The 24341-nt window shown below is 37.9% G+C and overlaps 1 protein-coding gene across 1 annotated transcript in view; it reads right to left on the bottom strand.

Moving 5' to 3' along the window:
* The window catches only part of LOC124556821 (myb-like protein Q), a 197471-nt gene that overhangs the window by 123781 nt on the left and 49349 nt on the right, over positions 1-24341 (bottom strand). The window contains exon 6 of the mRNA XM_047130836.1: positions 21290-21395. Coding sequence (XP_046986792.1) covers positions 21290-21395 — 106 coding nt within the window. The remainder of the gene's footprint in view (positions 1-21289; positions 21396-24341) is intronic.

The following is a 24341-nucleotide window of genomic DNA, read 5'->3' as shown; positions in this document are numbered from 1 at the left end:
GACCAAAAGTCTTGTTCCTCCTGCCACTGAACTCCACTAATTCCCACTATATCTAACTTTAACCTATACATTTCCCTTTTTGAATTTTCTAATCTACCTGCCCGATTAAGGGATCGGGCATTCCACACTCCGATCTGTAGAACGCCAGTTTTCTTTCTCTTGATAACGACGTTCTCCTGAGTAGTCCCCGCCCGGAGATCTGAATGGGGGACTGTTTTACCTCCGGAACATTTTACCCACGAGGACGCCATCATCATTTAACCGAATTTGGATACCTCAAAAAAAATGTAACTTCTGTAAAGAACAGGTGAAAAGAATTACCTATGTTTCTGTAAAATGTGAGGAAATACAAGAACGCTATACCAATGTCTTAGAGGAAAAATCCAACACTTATCAGAAGATTAAAGGTACTCTGTCTTTTCACCATTTTATACTGCAGTCACACAACTTGCCCAAGTGTGGTTTCGCATTCACATCCCATTACAGTGAACTTCATCACTGTGGAAAACTTGTTACCTTGCACTTCAAAATAACAACATAGTGGCTTGTGTTTAGCATAAACAGCTGTGGATTGTTGAACTTAATAATATCAATTGACAAAACCAAGATGTGCATGTTACATGTTACCATCCACCATGACCAAGGACATCGTTTAAAAAAGTTGAGAAGTATCAAGTTTGGACACAAATTAAAAATGTATTTAAGAAGCTGTCTCCCCTGAAATTTACAACTGTGACTGGCTGAACTTTTGACCTAACACCTTAACTGAGTGAAGAAATTTCCGAGATGCTCAATGAAGAACATAGTAAAAACAAATGAGACAAAAACAAGATAATATAATTAGACAGCTCATTTTTAGTAAAATAACAAGTAGTCATGGATATGCTCAAATTACATAACTGATATACTTTATTGCACATTGCAGATGTTAAAAACATATTTTTGACTCATATTTGTTATTTTTTTCATACCTTCCAACTGAAAGTTCGAATTTATACTGCAGTCTGATGATATAAATGTCTATCAAGTGTGTAATTTTGATTTTTATCTGGTCTCCTTAACAAACACTGAAGGGCAAAAACTACAAAATTCAAAAATCTGATATATATATATATATATATATATATATATATATATATATATATATATATATATATATATAATGAGAAAATGAGAAAATATCTCACAATTATGATGTGGATTATATTCTTTGATTTAAAAAGATATGACAGCAACAGTACATCTGGAGAGAATTAACATGCTGTGCAGACTTTACAAATGCAATAAGATATTGCAAATGTTTCTGTTCAGTGACATTCTACAGCTTTTTAATTTTTGTTAATTCAGTGCAATGGTTTCTCAGCCTTCATTTTCATCCTTATAAACTTCACATTGTGCAAGAAAAAAAAATTGTGATTTAACTTTACAAAAATTATCTACAAATGAACAAAACTTGTAGTAGCTTTAAGTTGAATCGATATTAACTATACAAAAAAGTTATTGCACAGGAGCTATGTCATTGCCTGCTGTGTAGTAGTTGTCTCTGGATTATCATAAATCATTTTTAGGTGAAATGGTGGTATGGTTACAACTATGGTTGTGAATGTTATTCAATAACCTCTTCCAATTTCAACAGATGGGATAAGGTTTTACACAGCCAGTAAACAAATGATTTTATCAAATAATCCTGCAGGAATTAATGGCGTGATCTAAGTGACATCTTTTAACACATCCCGTCAGAAAATGTAACGTTCTTGGGTTTCCCACATATGGCATCGCAGACTTTTTGTCCAGTATCTCTCAACTTACATGTTAACAACGATTGCTGATGCTTTAACTAAATATAAAAGAATCGGTGAAGCCATGTCACCACTTAACAATGGATAAATATTGAGATTTGAATGAATTCTACAGAGAAGATGAATAAAAAAACCAGTTGCTTAAGGTACTATTTGATAAATTTATTATGAATTCACTTGCAGCATACAGGTACAGACCAACTGCACAAGAAACTATGCTGAATGCCGTAGGAAAGCTTTCATTGCATGCAAGTGGAAATGCAAAAACTGGATAAGTAAAAACTTTAATTCAAACTGAATAAACCAAACAACTGATGTGAACACTGGTAACAGAATCTACATGTTTCTATACAGTGTATTATTTGTGACAATTAGAAACATGAGGCACCAGGAACATTTGTTTTGCTTTTGGAGCACATGGTTCATAGAGCATCAGTTACGCATTTTATCACTAGAGCTTTACATTTCTGCTGGGAATATGATAAATGCTGAGATTTCTTCACAAATATCAGAAATATTGGTGAAGTTATTTATGGTAGAACACCAAAGCCTTCAATACTGAGTAAAACTTTTTTCCTTCCTCAATAATTATTGCAATCATAAACAAAGGGACGGGCTGTTTCTTGACACCAAATACAAATGGTAAGGTCTCCCTGTAAAGCTGGATGTCTGATAATTTGATAGTTGTTCATGATGTAAATGCTTTGTGTATACCTTGTAGAAAGAAAAGGGTACAAAAAGATTTCACTTGGATTAATGTGGAAATTAAATCTAAATATCTCCATCTGAGTGAGGACAACTGTATCTGTGGAAGACTATACAATTGTATTCTTAGCCAGCATGCATAAAAAGACACAAGAAAATAAAAGAAATAACAAAAACTTTGAGGAGGCTCAGTGATTACTCATGATAATTAGAATTTCTACAGAGTAACAGAATACAACAAAGTGGAAGCAAACCTTGGCTGATGCAAAAATTACGTTCTTAAGGGTACTGCCTGATACCTCGATAAGGTAAATAACTATTCCACTACCACGAGTGCTCCTTATACAATGAAGCCTCTGCTTGTAACAAATGATATTAATGCTTATACATTTCTTTTTCCCATCTACCACTATCATGAACAAACATGTTAGCTGTGGGTGATACTGGTGGTGGTAGTGGGGACAGTGTGTTCTACAGAGCTGAAAGGGCGGCATCATATGTGATTTCACATTGCTTATCATGCTTTGTATGATGTCTTTTTCAATTCATGTACGTTAAGACATTGGTTACTCCACTGAATGGGAATAGGGGATGAATACCAATGTCATGAACCGAAGTGTAGCCACTTTATCTCGAACTCTGCCAATGCTATCCTCTGCAAACAAAGCATAAGAAAGGCATTTTTCCCCTTTTGATTGACTTTGACAGAGTTTACCTATTACCTCAAATTTTCATTACTGCGACATTCTTGAAGCAGCCCTTATCAGCCATTTGATATGATTTTAGAGAAACTGTGGAAGACATAAATCGGGAAATTGAAAGGGGAATTTGAATCCAGTTTAACTTAAATACACATCTAGTATTTTAGACACATCTACTTTCCTCTGTGCAGTTTTAAGATCCTGTTTGAGACCCATTACTGCCAAAATACAGTATATCTGAAGCATGTGTCTTGATTGAACTGTAGGCTGTATGCCAGTAGAAGAAACATTAGAGAGAGGGAGATTAGATTTTTAACATCCCATTGACAATGAGGTCATTGGAAATGGAGCACAAGCTCAGATTAGAAAAGGACCAGGGAAGAAGCTGGCTGTGTCCTTCACAGAGGAACAATTCCAGCATTTGCCTTAAGTGGTTTAGGGAAATCTAGAAGGCCAGACAGGAATAGGAACCATTGTCCTCCTGAATGCGAGTCTAGTACACTAACCTCTATGCCATCTTGCTCGGAGCAATAAATGCAGGGAACATTATTTAGAATCGGGACGTCTACGTGCTTTTGCTTCAACATGTTGCTCAATTGCTGCATGCAGGTTATGGGTGTGCAACACTGTTGAATTGCCTGTACATTTGTTTCTGTGTATCTTTATCTGCCTTTGTATTGCATTTTTGAAGTATCTCTATCACTGGCCATCCCATTTTTCAGTAACTTGTGGGCTGGACAGCTATGTATTCCATCGAACCTGTCATTCCAGTGTCTTCATACAGGGCCAGATGCAGTAAACTTCTTAAAGAGGCATTTAAAATGGAGTTGTGTATACAAATCTCAGCGTACACATCTGTGGCACAGGTATATCAATAGTTCATCCACTTTTTAAGCTGGCTTTTTCAGTACTGAGGTATTAGTTGTCAATATGCCAGAAGCGGCAACGTTTTTTTGCCCACAGAACAACAAAGATACAGGCTTCATCAATTTCATCTCTAGCTAACACAGTCACCACTCCCTCACAAACATCCAGTCACTGCACAAATTTGCTTATGTACCACCTACAACATTTTCTCAACAACTATCGACACTATTTATTATTTATTTCTCATAGTTCACTTTGTCAATGACAACACTCAATGGACAGTTACATACAAATTTACATGTATATGAATTTTCATGATTATCTATTTTTCCCTTATTTTTTTCTATTCTGAAACCGAAGGCACAAATAGAACATTGTGAAAAACACTTCCAAGGAGTTAATATTCATCAAAATGCGGCCCTCGTGCATCAATAATGAACTGATAGTAATAGTTTTTAGTCATCATATGCGTACAAGAAATCAACAACTGCAAAGACTGTTCATGAACCCTGTCACAGTTGGTCCCCTCAATAATCTGGAAACAACATCCTCTGGAGCTCCTTTTCATTTGAAGTAATAAAGAGAAACCTGGACAATCTGAATATGGAGTACAGGGAGGTTGGGGCAGTGTTGCTACATTGCACTTAGCCAGTACGACCGTTACAATTAATGACGAGTGACTGGACATTATGGCTGGAATTGTTCTTTCATCAGGCTGTGTACCACCCATCAGAAAAAAAAAGATGATAAACTTAGAATAAGGATTAGTCAAGAGAATCAGATGAAAGATAAGCATTTGCCATTCAACATCAAAATAATGCTGAAGCCTAGTAGAAAAGCATTATTTTGTGTCCTGATGCCCAGCACATTGCAGTTAGTGCCTATAAGCCTGATGTTTACAGAATGCCCATCCATTACGACATACTTTCCAATAGGTGTATGTTTCTAGCCAAAACAAACAAAAACACACACACACACACACACACACACACACACACCCACACACACAGTTTCATGACCGTATGTGTGTTGTGTTTTAAGTGAGATGGAGGATGGCACATAAGCTATAGCTAAAAGAAGAGTGACCACTTGGTGCAATATTTTGTTGTAAGTGCAGCTACACATCACTGTAGGTTAATCTGCAGATGTTTTGTGGTTATGTGTCTTCAATTTCATTTATTTATTTTCAGATAGCAAATCAAATGAAGAGCTATTTGGTCTCTGCCCGAGTTGACAAGTTTCCAGTTAAGTAAATCCTGTCACCAATGGTATCATCATCTGCTTACAATAAAAGATTCTCAGACAGTATAAAGAAAGTTTTTCTTTGTATACAAATACCTCACTTACTAACGCATACATTGGTCAAGAATGAATCTTTCACTCTGTAGCAGAGTGAACACTGTTTTGAAACTTCCTGATAAATTCAAACTGCGTGTTGGACCAAGCCTTGAACTCAGAAACACGCATTTTGCATGAAACGCTTTAACTGGTTAGAGCATTGCCCATGAAAGGCAAGGTTTTGGTTTCAGGCGCCAGTCTGGCACATTGCTCTAATACAACAGGAAGTCCCATGTATCTGTCTAGTTTATTCCAGATTTGATACACTGACATAATACCAATGTATTTCTTTTGGGATGAAAATTTGTTGTCAATACCGCTGAAAACACTGTTACACAACAGTTAAAAGTTTTCCTCCTTCCTCTGCTTTCTCAAATTCAGCCTCCTCCTCATAATTCATCTGTAATCCCCAACCAATCAAAAGATAGAAAAACTATGTTAACTATATGCATGATATATACACTCCAGAAAAACAGCTAGAAGTGACTAAGTAATGGATTTAGGTTATTTCACCACCACCACCACCACCACCACCACCACCACCAGAAGCAGCAGCAATTCGATCACCCAGTGATGCGGCCTACTTGAGTTGGTGTGCAACATAGCAGCCTTGCAGGTTCTTCCATTTGTGTTTATCTTGAGCTTCCTATTCCATCCAGCTGTCTTTTTTAAGTCTCTGTCCCATCTGTCCAGTGGTCTTCCCCTTTGTCTTTTTTTTTTTTTTTTAAATTGGGCTCCAGTACCAATCTGTTACTTATTTTGACCACTTTTCTTCAAGCAATATGAATATCCCATTTCCATTTCAAGGAATTTATTCATTGCATTATGTCACTGACCTTTGTTGTCCATCTGATATCAACTGATTTCTTTCTTTCTGTCTTTTTTTTGTGTGGCCCAACACTGACCTTCCCACTCCTCTTTGGTCTACTACTAGTTTTTTTAACAATGAATCCATTCAGTGTCTATGTCTCACAGCTGCAAGTTGTTATTGGCAGTCTATATGGCTCAAAAACTTTTTTCTTCAGCTCAGGCAACATCTTAGACTTCAAAACAGAAGTGTGTCTTCCATAAGCATACTAGCCTAATTTAATACACCAAAATATTTCTGGTTATAGATCTCCTTTCAAATTTACAACTTGATACAAATAGACATATTCTGTGGTCCTTTCCAGATGCACACTTGGGTAAATAATTACAAACAAATCACTGAAAACCTAATAAATCATTTTCAGTGTTCTGCACAAACATTTTCTAAACAAACTGTAATATACAATATATAAACAGAAATCTTTACGAATGTTTACTCATTATGGTAATCACAATTACCTTGTATTTGTAGATGCCCAAGTTTATTTCAGTTAAGTGCTAACAATACATTCAACTACAGATCATAACTAAAATGTAGATGATTCAGCTGATATAGAGGAGACAACAACAAGAAACATTTCTGACAGTAATGTACACCAGAGATATTTAAGAGGACATGCTGAAAAGTAATGCCTCCGAATTTTTTTTTTTGTCACTCTTAAAGATTTTTAAATAAAACAAACATTACTAACATTCTACATCTTTATTCTTTATGTCTACATATTTGCAGCCCTCTGCACTGGCGGGCTATGAATTGTAGTGTGTAACACAGCTGTGTATAATTTAACTATGCTAATGTGTGAGAAACAGAAGAGAGTTATTTGGACTGTGGAATGCAAAGAAAACATTTCAGGACCTATCTATTCTCACATTAAGCTAATACTTTTAAAACATACGTTAGTTACATTCCTCAGAATGATCCTGATATTAATACATTTTATGAGCTTGGATAGGAACTTTTTTATGGTAGCACAGCAAAAGTTCTCTCTCTCAGCTCCTTTATTGCTGCTCAAAACCTTATCTGCAAATGTCCATTCACAGAGGCATTGACACACAGTAGCAAAAACTCAGTGTTCTGAGCCAACACAATCTTGTAATCCCAAGTCAATTTTCACTCTGCAATGGAGTACGCACAAATATGAAACTTCCTGGCATATTAAAACTGTGTGCCAGACCGTGAATTGAATCTGAGACCCCTGCCCCTCACAGGCAAGCACTCCAATGGAGCTATCCAGGCACTACTCACTCCCCACTTTTACAATGTCACTTCCACAATTATCTCATCGCCTGTCTTACAAACCTCACAGAATTTCTTCTGTATACATTGTGAGAATAGCACTCCAGGAAAGAAGGATAGTGGAGAAACATGGCTTAGTCACAGCCTGGGGGACTGTTTCCACAATTAATTTTCACTATGAGTGGAGTGTGCACAGATTTGAAACTTTGCCTGGTATGCCCACATGGCTGGGTGTCCTAAGGGAAGTTATGGAGGTTCCAGCTCTGTACAGATCATACAGTAGATTGTATAAATTGGTGATGAGTACTGCATCTTAAGGAATTATTGCACACAAGAAATTTCTGGGTTGGGAGAGTTTAGACCTGTTGTAGAATCCATTACACTGGTGTCCGTTCTTCGGTGAAATCTGCCTCCCCTAGCTGAGTGGTCAGTGCATCTGACTGCCATGCAGTGGGCCAAGGTTCGATTCCCAGCCAGGATGGAGATTTTCTCCACTCTGGGACTGGGTGTTGTATTTCCCTCAACACCATTTCACAATCAATGATATGCAAGTCATCCGATGTGGTGTCAGCTGAGAAGACTTGCACCTCAGCACCTGAACTTCCCCAGGTGGCAATTCCCAGCCATCAATGCCATATGCTCATTTCATTTCTTTGGTGAATAAATGCCATATGCTCATTTCATTTCTTTGGTGAATATGCTGCCCACATTTGGTAGAGTGTTGCTTGTGGCCACTCGTGTGCATGTAGGCATAAACCAACATCATGACCGTCAATTGAGCTTTCTGCATAAATGATTCAAAATGTGGATAATCATGAAGGACTGAATAGAATATGTGACTGTAAATGGTGGGTCAGTGTTTTCCTTGGGACCACATCCATTCAAACTATTGGACAGTAGACATACAATGGGGGAGTCTGACACAGTTTTGTGTATAAATGCAAGCATGGTGAAATTGGAACTCACTGTATACATCCTTAAATAGCACCTCAGTGGGTCTGTCTAGAGATGCAGTGCAATTCTCTGTTTTCGGAACAGAGCAGGATAACAAGGGTGTTTGGGCCTCTAGTTGATCGTGATTGCACAGTTTACCAGGAGTTACAGGTGTTGTGGACTCTCAAAGGTGGTACATCTGCTTCTTTAAGGAAACTGTTTAATGGATTTACATCGAAAGCTACAGTTCTTAGTCTCACTCCACTATAGTATATGAAGTCTAACAACTGAAGTATGAATGGTGCTGCTGAACCACTGACAAGATAAAATTAAAGTTTTATGACACCATAATAAAATCATCTGATCCACATCTCAGATCGCATTTTTTTCCTGAATACAGTTAGCTTTTATTTGTTGTACATCTGGTAACCATGTCAGTCTGCTATCAAATAGTAAACCTAAAAAGTAGAGTTGCTCAACTAGTTGTTGGAAGGATAGCTTAACCACAGCCTGAAGGATTGTTTACAGAATGAAATTTCACTCTGAGCTCAGGGTGGGCATCTACAGATCTGAGACTACAAAAATATACACTGCCGGAAAAAAAATTCCCAACACAAGAATGAGTTGTGCAAGATAAACAGACGTTGGGAGTTGTGTTTTCACACCTGAAATATGACATCTAATCAAATTTCGTGCCAGTCGCATAAGAGTGGCACTGGTAGTGCCACTATGAGTATGCAAATCAGGTTTGCTTTAAATATATGCTATAACCGTTGTGAGCATAAATTACTTTTGAGAAAGGACACAGTGAGTTGAGATTAGTCATGAAGGCCTTTAAGACGACCAAGATACCACTATCGACAGCTCAAGGATTTTTATTGTGGTCGTGTAACAGGGCCACAAGGAGCTGAATGTTACTTCTGTGATATTGCAGAAAGACTTGGCAGGAATGCAGTCACTGTCTGTGCTTGCTGGCGGCTGTGGTCACAGGAAGGTATAGTCACAAGACAACCACGATCTGGGTGGCCACGGGGTACATTTTTCATATTTGGTGTATGGTTGTGTGCTGCATCGGCAGCAGCAATTCAAGCAGCAGCCACCATAGTGACATTACAAAATGTTACTATCAACTGCTTAAAGAACAGCTCCAAGCCAGATGCACTGTAGTGTGCGTTCCACTGACGCCAAACCAGCACTGTCTGCGACTTCAGTGGTGTCAACTGACAGCTCGCTGGAAGGTGGAGTGGAGGTCTGTTGTTTTCTGATGAAAGCCAGTTCTGCCTCAGTGCCAGTGGTGGCTGAGTGTGTGTTAGGAGGAGGCCAGAAGAGCACCTGCAACGAACCTGTCTGCAGCCTATGGACCTGTACCTGAGAGTTGTGTGTGGTCTGGAGTACAATTTCATATAACAACAGGAATGCACTTGTAGTTATTTTATGCATCCCTAGCACTAATTTGTACATCAGTCTGGTGGTTTGACGTATTGTGCTGTCATTCATGAACAGCATTTCATTTCATGGGATGCCTTCCAACAGGATAATGCTCACCCACATACCATTGTTGTAACTCAACTTTTTCTACAGAGTGTCAACACTTTGCCTTGGCCTGTTCAATCAGCAGATGCCTCCAATCGAGAATGTGTGTGGCATCATCAGATGACAACTCCATCCTAATGCACAACCAGCATGAACTGTCCCCATACTGATCGACCAGGTGCAACAGGAATGGGACTCCATTCTCTAAACTGATATCCAGCACCTGTATGAGACACTGAATGCACGTTTGCATGCTTGCATTCCAACATTCTGGCAGTTCCACCAGTTATTAATGTACCAGAATTTCACACTTGCATTGGCTTTTCGCACACTTGTATTAACATGAGGAACTTGCAACGTTAAACACTTAAATAATATGTTATCTAGACAAAAGTTTTCCCAAAATTTCATTATTCTAAATTATTTATTTTTGGTGTTGGTTTTTTTTCCATCAGTGTATAACACGGAAGTTCACTGGTGAGAAACATTACCCTTGATTCTGAATATTGTCACGTGTGTTATGTGAAGTTTGCTGAAGTTGACTTTCTCTAGTGCAATGCTGTGAGGCTGTAAGATAAGCAGAAACCGTCAATGTACAATGCTACAGGCAGCAATTATGATATTGTTCATTGCTACCCCTGTAGGACCCTGCTGCCCTTGATGTGTCAACTACTAAGGGCTGTGCTCACTCAGACCTGAAACAATGGAAGTGATTAGAAGCCCTCTATAAATACTGGCACAGTGTGTCCCAATAGCTCAATTTATTTAATGTGGATAAAACATGATAGTACCATGTTGCATAATATGCCTTTAGAAGATCAAATAACACAGCGATAAGTTGCAGGCAATTTGCAAAAGCATCACAAATTGCAAATTCCAGGCACAGGTGTACCTCAGTCGTGCACTCATCTCAGAAACCACACAGACACTGAGATGGAAGTTTTCTGGTTTCCAAGGACTAATGCAGTCACTTATTAAGCATTCTTCCAAACAATTCACACAGGCTGGCTGTTGAACAAATCTGAAATTACCTACATTTTGTGCATCTTTTCCTGGTTTCAAGATGACTACTATGATGCTCTCCTCCAATAGGGAGGGAAATTCTCTTAGGCACAGTCAATTAAAACACACTGATATTTTCGTTTTACTCTTATTGCTGAGGTATTGTAGCACTTAATTATGTACCTTCTTGTGTCTTGGTTAAGTGTCTGGATACAAAGCTGAATTGCTGTGAGTTCCCATTCATTAAAAGGACATTGTAAGTTTTTAGGTTCAAATGGCTCTGAGCACTAAGTTTTTAGGTGTTGAGAGCAGAAGGATAAAGTGTTGTGTTCATTCAGGTGTCAGCAATTTGTAAAGGCACAATGGTAACTGCTGGATACAGACATTTCTGTAAAGTGTGTCTCTAGAAGTTTGGTGATATTCTTAGGGTCAGTGCAAAAGGCTCCATTTGCACAGACACCAAAGATTCCTGCCGGCAAATGCTGACTACAAAAGTGACACAGTTTATACCATACTTGAGGGTACAGTGGTATATAACCTCATAAGGAAGACATATTGCTCCAATATTCTTATCTTAATTTTTAATTAAAAATTACATTTTCACCTGTGGTTACTAATCAAAGTTAAGTTGTTCATTGATGAATAGTGTTTATGCTGTTGGGGCACTCTTCTATAATCTCTAATGGCCTCTACTACCTCTTCAGGTTATCACTGCACAGGCTTCTGGCAGGGAGGACACAAGGAGAAGGGAATTGTTGCGCCTCCAGTACATATGATAGTAGCACCTAATCAACTGCTTTCTCCTGGTCGATACTGAACAGCACTTCAGAGGAGAAGGTTTGCCAGGCTGGTAATCTTAGAGAGAGACAAACATGGTACAAATTTGGCATTTCTTCAGTCTGGTAGTGATAATGTAGGGGTGTACGGAAGAGTAATGCCTCTGAATTTCTTTAGATGAAAACTTCAAAAGCATTTTAAATAAGACAGACATTATTAACTTTCTACATCTATCCTTGTCTACATATTTATTTTTCAACATAGTCACCCTGACAATGAACACATTTCTCCCAATGGGAGACCAGTTTGTTGATACTGTCTGACTTTGTTGATGGAGCCACAACCTCACCTCTATTTGCACTGCTTCATCACTATCGAAGTGAAGTCCTCGAAGATGTTCTTTAAGTTTTGGAAACACATGAAAATCTGATGAGGCCAAGTCAGGACTGAATAGAGGATGACAGATGTCAGTGAACACAAGGCATCAGACTGCTGCAGATATTGCACTGAGCGTATGTGGTCTGGCATTGTCATACTGAAGGAGAGGGTGCTCCATGTATGGACGAACTCTTTCTGCAGTTAGAAAGTCAACTTCAGCATGATGTTTCTCACACACTGACATAGTTATGTTACACACAGCCATGTTACAATTCAGAGCCTTATAGTGGCAGAGGGCTGCAAATGTGTGGACATAAAGAGTAAAGATACAGAATGTTAATAATGTTTATTTTATTTAAATAGCTTTATGAGTTTTCACATAAAAATTTCAGAGGCATTACTTTTCAGCATGTCCTAGTATAACTGGATAAAAGGAGTGGGGAGGGAGGGGATATACTTATTTGATCTGTTGTCTAGGAGGAAATCACTTTTTCAACAATGTCTTTGGCATTTATTGGAACTTTGTGCACACTTCTTTCTTCAAAAAACTGAGAATTATTTCCATCCTGGTTGCTGCATGTTATTCCACTATCGTAATGTTTTATCATTTTGAAACAAATATTTATGAGAGTATGAATAAGCACTACATGTGTGCAAATAACAGATCTGCCAAGCATTACATGGCACTGATGTAAGTACTATGCTGGAATGGTCCTGTTGGAAGCGCCTTTCTCCTACCTTTGGTCTGATTTAACCAGCCAATTATAGGAGGATCTACAGTTCATTGTGCTATCTGAACCATGGAGCTACTTAGCATTTTCACACATTAAATAATTGTTGCCAGAAAAGAAAGAAACAGTAAGTGACAAAAAAATCGTAGGACTGACTGGGGATTGATCCCTGGACCATTTGACTTTAGTCTAGCACACACCAACTAATCAATGTCCATAATAAATAGAAATCACTACGCTTCTTAACCAATTCTAATCAACTGCCAACAGCAATTTATGTGATACAGTGCTAAACTTTCTCTTAACTTTGCAAGTAAACTCCATTTTGTTTTGTAAAAAGTGTAAAAACAATAGGTTTTGTAATTGATAATTTCCTCAATAATATACATACATTTAAAATTACTTTTCTGGTTTGTAATGTAGTTTCCATCATTATGTATGCAAGTTATCAACCAAACAATATATGAATATTCAGGCAGCAGACCTAAGCACTGTACAGTGAGGCATGTAACTAACACACACACACACACACACACACACACACACACACACACACACAAGTCTAAAAAAGTTGAAGTACTGAGTAATGAAAACTATTATAATACTACAATCCACATGAAACAAAATAAGGTATACAGCATTTGCGACTAGCTTGCACTATTCCAAGCAAAAGTATTTTTTTCCCTCCTTCCTAAACTACAAAATGAACAACAGATAACAACCCAAAGAACACATGCCCGAAATTTCTTTATACTAAAAAAACAAAGAAAGGTATGGCCACACCCATTTCAATACACAGAAGGTAATAAGGTGGCTTAAGTTAGGTGCTCTACTCAGCATAATCGAAAGGTACATGCGAAACATGGCATGCTGTTAAGTGCATAAGCATGCAAACCATTCACAAATAAAATTAATTAATTTGGTACTAAATATTTCAACACTTCTGACGTTTAATACTCTAGAACTCCAAATGGGGGGGGGGGGGGGGGGGGAGAGGTATGTACTATTGTACTATCTATATGTATTACTAAACTGAAGTCCACTGCTGTGATTTTCTGTTTGTATGAGGGATTTTGATACAGTTTTCAGAATTAGATAGTGTCAATTTAACTAACTGTCACATGTATCGGGGTATCTGACAAATGATAAAGGGTCTGTAGGCAAATGGTTCAGTAACATTGCTTGAATGTTGTGTTCTATGTACAAACAGGTAAACGAAACAGATAAAATATCTGACTGGCAGTCTGCATTTTTAGTGGCATAGCCGAAAAATACCATGTTTGCCTGTTTGGGGCATCATGCAATCTCAATTCCTACATATTAAGAGCAGTCTGAACAGCATATATAGTTAGTTTTAGAGTTCTCTGTTCCTCCTTCAGGCAGTTTGATATGCTATATTTCAGCAGGATATGCTTGTCCACATTTGGTGATTTATGTGAACGACTTCTTGAAAGACTGGCACTGCTGCCCTGTCTTGCATGTTTGATTGATATGTCATCCATCAAAGATGTTTAAAATATGGTTACTTGGCAACTCTTTCATCACAGACCTCCTTGATACTTCCTGTTCTACCATACAAACAAATCCATGCCCTATTTAATTCTATAATATGGTGTTTGGAAACTCTGACTGCATTGTAAAGGGACTTCACAACATACTGAATCATTTAAGCTGGAAGTAATGTGCAACTTTTATCCACTAATCATTTGTGTGTTGCCATACCTTATCTGTGGTACAAAGTTCATTTCAGACACATGCATTATTCTGCATGCAGTAGATTTCACAAATATTAGTGTGTATGGTTGACAATGTTAAAAATGCTTAAGAATTTTTCGAGTATTCAGAGTATACTTTGTTTGGACAGAAGGAAGAAGCATTAAGAGGTATGTTTCCAAACTAGTACAAAAAGAATACTGAATAAATGGTTGACTAATCACAGCACTAACAAGATACAACAAACACTAAAAATAAAGTGTTTGAGGAGAGAAGAACAGAGGGAGGCAGAGAAGAAGAGATGGAAAACGGACAAAGAGTAAATTGACAGGAGAAAGTAATAAGAAATTTCTAGAAAAGACCAAGTTGGTAGTCTGTGCTCTAAAGAATGTTCTCACTCCTCTAATCATGAAATGGCAATTTTACGATAAGTGTCTAAGCAACACAAAAGGTGAAGCAAGTACCTAGACCACTACTTCTGTGCTGCACAGTGTGTTCTACTACAGGGCACAGTGTGTACACCCACAAGCAATTGAAATCAATACAATCGCTGAGTTAGAAATTGATCCTGATACAATGCAAAATGAAACCATCTTGTTTTTAAGGTGACTGGGATGTTTTTAGGTCTTTTATTGACCACTGGCAAGACAACTAAATGCAGGATGCACAAAATGCAAGATATATATGTATTTGATCGAAGCCAGACCCTGGGTACCTGAGCATAACAGTGGCAAGAAGAGCTATGGTGAAATGAAGCACTCACTGATTCAATAATGGATTAAAAAAAAACAATTACCAACCATATTATTCAGAACCACCAAATTTTTAAGGGGTAAAGAGGCCCACACTCCTTCCCTCTGGCCAACACAAGTCACAGAAGGCAGCACTGCCTTGCCTGCTGCTGCTGCTTCTTAACCACCTTCCCACTTGTTGCACAGTTCTACTACCCCCTTCATTTTAAATAAATATTACCACTTTTAGCAAGCTATTTGTTTACAACATGATACGAATGACAGGGAATGGCTCTGAGGCCAGTTACCTTTTGGTGGTGATCCATTAAAAAGAATCTTTAACACCTGAGGTTGCATCTTCTAGTGGCATGAAACCAGTCATGTCATTTTAATAAAAGTATTCTACAGCCAAAGTGGATTATTTCCTTCAAAATTTGGAAGTCTGGCTGTGGTTGCCTGCAATTTAAAATAAAAATCGTTTGTATGCCTACATTCCCTTGCAGATGACCTGTACCTTCAGCAAAACAACATGCCACACCATTGCTTCACAGTCTGCCATAATGGCTTGAAGAATACCCCAATGGCACAAGGGTGTTTCTGTGGCTTCAGGTCACATGACCTCAATCCTTTTGAGCATACACAGGATGCCACTGAGACAGACATGCACTGAACTGAGATCTAAACGATTTCCATGAGTTGGGGCAGTGTTGAATGGTCATGGATCAGAATGACTCCCAACACATTCAGTGTTTCGTGGTTGCCACATCATGATCAATTACTGCTGTCGTCAGCAGGAAGGGTTGTGCTGCATGCAATTTAAGTGGGTGGATCCAATTCAAATGTCCACGAGTGTATTATCTTTCTGGCAGTCATCATCATGTTTGGGTAAATACTCATTTCAGACAATACTGATCCTTCTATATACTGGTTTGGTTCTTCTAAGTTCATTTTCATCCTTTCCCTCTTTAGTTTTCCTTTCTTCTTTCATTCTCTTCTAATTTATTTCTTGCCCATATTCTCCTGTCCACTCCCAGTTCAACAATTAACTGCACTGTATAGATTTTTCCTCATTAGTACTGTTTTTGAAATTTCTCAGCAATTAAAATATCTTGCAATGTTTTAGTGTGTTGAGGTCTTTTTCCACCTCTTGTAGATATCACCAACACACAATCTTGCATATTTTCCACTTGAAGTTTTACCTTTCTCTATCCTCTCCTCAACTCGCAATGCCAAGACTAGGCTGAAAGTTATAATATTCATAATACTACATGCCAGTATTTCCCCTCCCCCCCCCCCCCCAACCAACCCCAACCCCCCCCCCCCCCCGCACAAAGTACAGTTTAACCTTCGGCTGACTATGTTTTTCACACACTCCCCTATTCTGCAATATATATTATTCTTCATCTTCTGCCAACATTTCCCCATTTGAGCACATAAGATATGCAATTAATAATTTCTTGTTACACATATTTTACTTTGTTTTTGCGACATCACACGTACAACAAAAGTAGTATCAGGTGATCTAGAAAACGTTGAAAATAATAGACATGACTACTACAATTTTCAAATTCCACAACTATGACAGAGAAACAGTGAAAAATCTACTTTCATTCTTATAATAGCTATTCTAGTAAAGTGAAGTTTCACAGAACAAGTAAATTTTGTAGTTACTGGTCTGGACTTAAACTACAAAGTTCTCCATCAATTTGCCTCAAGGTTTTGACTCTTATTATTATTGCACATGAAAAGCTTTGTGTATCCTTTAAAATTTAATATTCAACAAAATAGTGCCACAAATGTTCAACATTCAAACTGAGCTCCTTCCTCTGCCACAAAAAATTTGCTACATCCAAATGTATTGAAATGCTCCCAATCACCTCTACAGAACTATTCAACATGTCAACAACTAGTGAAGAACTCTCTTCCTATACAAAGAAATGCTCAATGTGCAGTATAGGTCGCAATTCTAGGAACAGGTCAAAGGCTGCCGAATTCACGTCTAAACTGGTGATTCTGCAACTTCTGACTGTATATCACAAACAATTCATGGGGACATAATTATCACAGTGGGGGCAGGTGAGTCCACACAAATTCTTGATTTTTTTTTAAACACTTCTCTTGAATTTGTGCCTTATTACTTCAAATATTGTAAAAACAGCTCGGAATGAAACACAGTAAAAATCATATTGCTTGCTATCCCGTGTATTATTATCACAGTTCACAAATGTTCATGAAAATTATGATGATGTAAGAGGTAACTTCTGTCTTCTTGATGTTTTCCCTCTTTTTGTCTTTTGGAAGTTTTGTGTGTGTATTCACTGCACTGATATTTGATATAACACACAAAACAATGAAATCAATTCACTAGTAAGAATAAACTTTCCCAGGAAAGCATTAATTTCTTTGCTGAGTATGTAATAATGGCTGTGCAGTTTCTGAATTTCACTTAACTGAATATGAAAGCACATGTACCAAACAACTGTATATAATGATTTCTCCATTAGATTTTCCATGGCCTGCTATAAAAGTATAATCTAAAATTAAGTAAGAATATTCAAAATTTTAAAATTCTTTAAAAGATGAAAAAAGTGAATCAAAAGAGAACTGAAGTGTAATGAAACACAACACATAAGCTATGTTCACTTCTATTGCAAAAGCAGGAAAGATTTAAGCACGCAAATGTGATGTGATGAATGACACAGAAACACAAGGAACATCCACTTCACTTATAGGCAGGGAATAATTTTCAGATCCAATGATCAATAAGTTGAAAGGAAATTTTAAACAGATGACTATAGCGAAAAAAAAGATGTGGACTTCCAATTCAAAATGGCACACTGCCAAAAATAATGCTTCTGAAAAGAATTCCCCATTACCACAAAATATTTATGATCGGTAACAGTCTTATTAATATGGTTGAAATCTAGAATATCTCAACAATTTCACACTTGCCGTGAAGTATCATCCTCCTCTTTCCTGTATTCATTTTTGTGTAAACTGATAAAACGTCAACATCCTTTCTGTCCTTCCAATTGAGATCCAGCATTACATTTCCTCCTAAAATTAAAGAAAGTTTACTTTCAGACCTACAGTCAATTCTATTTTGCACTAACTGGAGAATTTATCATGTGTAACTTTTTATTCTTTTTGAATCCATTAATGAAAGTGGTTTTAAAGTCTACACCCACTGAATCTTCACAGCCAGAAAATGTTTTAGGCAATACTGCTATTGAATTCAACTGGTTCCAAAATTTCAGGCAGACACACATCACCTCCATAATAGTTACGTCTTATAGCAAGCACATTTTTCAGTTATAACAACAAAACGTGTTCCGGCACTTCATTTGGTCCCTAGTGACTTCATGAGTGTTTTCTATCTGACTTCTGCTCTTTCCATTACTTCAGCAGCTAATGTGGATTTAGGTTTTGTACAAAAATAACATCTTTGGATTTAACATTTGCCATAAACACTATGTACATATGATAATAATATGTGTAAGAAACAACAGAAGTATTCATATATTGATGCCAAGTCTAATGTAGACTTACAAAATGAATAAATAAATAAATGAAGATAGAAAAGGGGAAGGAATGAATTGATATACATTATCAACTGATTTACGTACTCCCAAACAGCTGGTTGAAGTGGTGTCAGACATCATTGGAGAAATCAGAATCTACCAAAATAATGCCATATGGCAAAGAAAAATTTTTAAAAGGAAAAAAAGTGTGTGTGTGTGTGTGTGTGTGTGTGTGTGTGTGTGTGTGTGTGAGTGTGTGTGTGTGTATGTATAAATTGTTGTGCAACTGAGGCTTCTAAATTTATTTTTCAAATTAAAGGTATTTCAGAACCAACTACTTTACAGTGTTGTTCATATGTTTTACTCAAAATACATACTCTTATAGACGATGACAAATTTTATACTTTGTGACAATATGAAACTTATTATCACCTACTCCACCACCCATTCATCCACACAACATACCCCATTCCATTTCTGTTTATCCATTCATTCAAAGCTGATTACTAAGTCTACAACTTTTGGATACTGAAAAATGTGCTCCAGCACTAACACACTGTCACTTTATGTACATACAAATATAAGCCAGACAATGTGATATCAAATTATAAAAAGCAGTGATATGTTTAGTTAGAAAAATGTAGTATGAGAAACTAATTTGCAGCAACATGCAGAGTAAGTAGGAGCCCATAACATTTTTCTTCAAAAGTTAATGTTACTTGGAAACAACTTCATATTTTAAAACACAAATTAGTAAGGAACACCTTGAAAGCCACAACTTCTAGGATCAGGTACCAAAGCTCAGTGTCTGAAAACTTTGAAATAAAGGCAGGAGTTTGTCAAGGAGATGGGTTGTCATTGATTCTGTCCAACTTGTTGCTGGATGAAATGGTCCAACAGTGAAGACAGACGAACCAAACCATGGTTACTGATGGTGTACAAATACGGTACAAAATAAAACATAACAACACCACAGTAGATGGCTTAGTCTTTGCTGATGATATGGAATTTCTACATGAGAACAAAGATGATGCAAAATGGCACTGAAATATCTTGCTGTAGTTACAGCAGTCAGCCCTCAAGACAGTGTACAGTACGACCAGTGGTGGAGAATATGAACAGCTTCTACCATCTTGGGAAAAAAATATAACAAGTTAGTTACAGACCCATAAAAACATAACAGACAGGTGCCAAATGCTGCAGAAACTATGATATGTAGCAAAGATAACATTTGGAAAGAGAAACCAGTTTAGAAATGTCAAACTGGGACACATTATTTCAACAATTAGAAATACTGGATTATATGCAATGGAGATTACCACGTTTGGCAAGAGAGCCTGTATCCATCTGGAAAAAAGGAGGAAAGAAAGATGTCGAGAGACTTCTGAAGGGAAAAAAAATTGGTGAGGATTGGATATACAGATCAAGGCAGGAACTTTATGAGTGTGTTGAACTTATTTCAAGTATGATATGTAGGAGAAGATTTGCTGGGCACATCATGAGGATGAACGAAAAAACATTTACCAACAAGAACCCAAATGCATGAAAGAAGTCAGGGGGGTCGGAGGACCAAGTCATCCATGATCCTGAATGGTCAAAACGAACCAAATAAACATAAAAATTCCGTGATCAGTGCTTTCAGTACTACGAGTTTCAAGAACCAAATAAAAGAACTTCAAATGCGCTTCTATGCAGACGCAAACAACGATTATCTGTTGGCAAAGACAGATAATGACAATTTTTCACAAAAAATACTTCATAAATACAAATTTAACTAGATAACAAAAATGCAGTATGGCCAATGAAAAACATTTTTACTGACAAAATTACACGTATAATTTCCCCACACAAGTTACATTTCTCTAGAATGATATGAACTGCTACAGTTCTTATCCTTCTGTCAGCTACAGATGATTGATTTAAGATAACAGCAAACAAACAAAATACCTAACAATGTACTTACCTGTGACGTCTATAAAGATATTTCTAAATTTGAAAATCTTTTGTCGGAAAAAATTACTTTAAGAGAATCTAAAAGAAGAACTGTCTATTTCTTATTTCCCTAAAATGGACTACACCATCTAGAGTGCAAAGTGTGTGAAACATTCTTTCAAACAACTGATATAAATACAATCACAAAGTAAATATCAAGAAATAGAAATATCAGATTTGAGATCCTTCCCCTCCCCCTCCCTCCCCCCAAAAAAGGAAAGAATTACAACTGAAGATGATATATGCGTTTTTAAAAAACTGCAAGATACAATAACAAATAATCATTATTTACATGTGGTCTTTCTCCTCACAAGGAACATAAAAAGTTAAATTTAGTTTATCGTGCTCACACACAAGCAGAATCATAATGAAGCTACTGAAGTATTACATGAGTCTGTCAATGATAAAAGTAATGTACAAATGAATATTCTAAGGGAAGTAATGCATACTAAATCTAACAATACCTGTCTTTGTTGTAGCCATTCAGAAGCTGCTCATGTAGCTTTTTCTCATACTCTTGATGTTTCCCCTGCTGCATTTCTTCTTTTGTAAAGCTCGCTTCTGGATCACCTTTAAAAGAATAGCAAGAAAAAATTTTTAATGGTCAGCAAAAGTACTTCAATTTTATTTATGACACTGGCCAGCAGAATGACATTATAAAAGATAAATTCCCATTTCATGAAGGTGTCCAAACAAACTTGGTAATAATTACAGAGCTATGTGCAATACGCAATGAGGTGACAAAAGTCATGGGAGACGTCCGAATATCATGTTGGACCTAATTTTGCTCAGGATAGCGCAGCAACTCGGTGTGGCGTGGACTCAATAAGTCGTTAGAAGTCCCCTGCAGAAATATTAAACCATGCTGCCCCTACAGCCATCCATAAATGTGAAAGTGTTGTCAGTGCAAAATTTTGTGTACAAATTGACCTCTTGATTACGTCCCTTAAATGTCTGATGGGATTCATGTCAGGTGATCTGCGTGGCCAAATCGTTCACGCAAACTGTCCAGAACAATCTTCAAACAAATTGCAAACAACTGTGTCCTGGTGACATGGCACATTGTCATCTATAAAAATTCCATTTTTGTTTGGGAACATGAAGCCCATGAATGGCTGCAAGTGGTGTCCAAGTAGCCGAACATAACCACTTCCAATCAATAACTGGTTCAGGTCTACCAGAGGACCCAGTCCATTCCATGTGAACACAACTCACACCACTGTCGAGCCACCACAAGCTTGCCTAGTGCCTTGTTGATAACTTGGGTCCATGGCTTCATGGGATCTGCACCACACTTCAACCCTGCCATCAACTCTTACCAAGCAAACTCTGAAATCATCTGACCAGGACATGGTTTTCCAGTTGTCTAGGGTCCAACCAATATGGTCACGAGCCCATGAGAGGTATTGCAGGTGATTTCGTGCTGTTAGTAAAGGCACTCGCATCTGTCATCTGCTGCCATAGCCCATTAAAGCCAAATTTTGTCACACAATTTTAAACGATACATTCCTCGCATGTCCCTCATTGATTTTTGCAGTTATTGCACGCAATGTTGCTTGTCTGTTAGCACTGACAACTCTACACAAATGCCACTGCTCTTGATTGTTAAGCGAAGGTCATCAGCCACTGTCTTGTCGTGGTGAGAGGTAATGCCTGAAATTTGGTATTCTCGGCACATTCTTGACGCTGTGGTTCTCAGGATATTGAATACCCTAATGATTTCCAAAACGGAATGTCCCATGTGTTTCGCTCCAACTACCATTCCGCATTCAAAGTCTGTTAATTCCGTTCGTGTGGCCATACTCATGTTGGAAATATTTTCACATGGATCAACTGAGTACAAATAACTGCTCCGCCAATCCACTGCCCTCGTGTATGTGATACTACTGCCATCTGTATGAGTGCATACTGCTATCCCACGACTTTTGCCACCTCTGTGTAGTGAATAGTTTGAGGATTTTCATATAAAATTTTATTTCAGTCATCATTTACGCTCACCTCAAACTATACATTTAAACACTGAACCTGTTAAAAATATTCAGCATAGAGAAAAACCTGGTATAAAATTACAGCACACAAAATAATGTGGTACTCAATATTCTCAATGACACTTTGACTAAATTATATATGGTGTTGCAAGACCACTTAGGAGTGGAATATAAAGCTCAGAATTACACTAGGTACAGTATTTAAACAATCGAAACGCCAGGTCAGAATAATAACAATAACATAAAGAAAACACGGATTGCCATTCACCATAAGGAAAACATGTAGAGTTGCAGACAGGCACAATGAGACGACACAAATTAGCTTTCGGTTAAAACCTTCATTAGAAAAGGAAAACACACACACACACACACACACACACACACAGCTGCCAGACATGGTGGTTGTGTTGTGTGTGTGTGTGTGTGTGTGTGTGTGTGTGCGCGCAACTTTACATGTCATCTTTATGGTCAGTCACATCTATCTTTTCCTTATATTGTAGGTTTAGTACTTATTAGAGAAACGCTCAGGACATACAGGAACCAAAAGTATCCGGACACCCCCAAAAACATACTTTTTCATATTAGGTGCATTGTGCTGCCACCTACTGGCAGGTACTCTGCCTCAGTGATCTCAGTAGTCATTAGACATCGTGAGAAAGCATAATGGGATGCTCCGCGGAACTCATGGTCTTCGAACACAGTCAGGTGATTGGGTATCACTTGTGTCATACATCTGTACGCGATATTTCCACACTCCTAAACATCTCTAGGTCCACTGTTTCCGAAGTGATAGTGAAGAGGAAATGTGAAGGGACATGTACAGCACAAAAGTGTACAGGTCGATCTAATCTGTTGACTGACAGAGGCTGCCGACAGTTGAAGAGGGCCGTAATGTGTAATAGGCAGACATGTATCCAGACCATCACACAGGAATTACAAACTGCATCAGGTTCCACTGCAAGTACTATGACGGTTAGGTGGGAGGTGAGAAAACTTGGATTTCATGGTCAAGCGGCTGCTCATAAGCCACACATCACACCAGTAAATGCCAAATGATGCCTATCTTGGTGTAAGGAGCGTAAACGATTAAACAGTGGAAAAACGTTGTGTGCAGTGACGAATCACGGTACACAATGTGGCGATCCAATGGCAGGGTGTATGTATGGCGAATGCCCTGTTAAAGTCGTCTGCCAGCACGTGTAGAGCCAACAGTAAAATTCGGAAGCGGTGATGTTATGGTATGGTCGAGTTTTTCAAGGAGGGGGCTTGCACCCCTTGTTGTGTGTGACACAATCACAGCACAGGCTTACATTGATGTTTTAAGCACCTTCTTGCTTCCCACTGTTGAAGAGCAATTCAGGGATGGAGATTGCATCTTTCAACATGATCGAGCACCTGTTCATAATGCACGGCCTGTGGCCGAATGGTTACCCGACAATCACATCCCTGTAATGTACTGGCCTGCACAGAGTCCTGATGTGAATCCTCCTGAACACCTTTGGAATGCAGACTATGTGCCAGGCCTCAC

The sequence above is a fragment of the Schistocerca americana genome, chromosome X (genome assembly GCF_021461395.2).
Source record: "Schistocerca americana isolate TAMUIC-IGC-003095 chromosome X, iqSchAmer2.1, whole genome shotgun sequence".
Lineage (NCBI taxonomy): Eukaryota > Metazoa > Arthropoda > Insecta > Orthoptera > Acrididae > Schistocerca > Schistocerca americana.
This window is presented reverse-complemented; position numbering and strand designations above follow the sequence as displayed.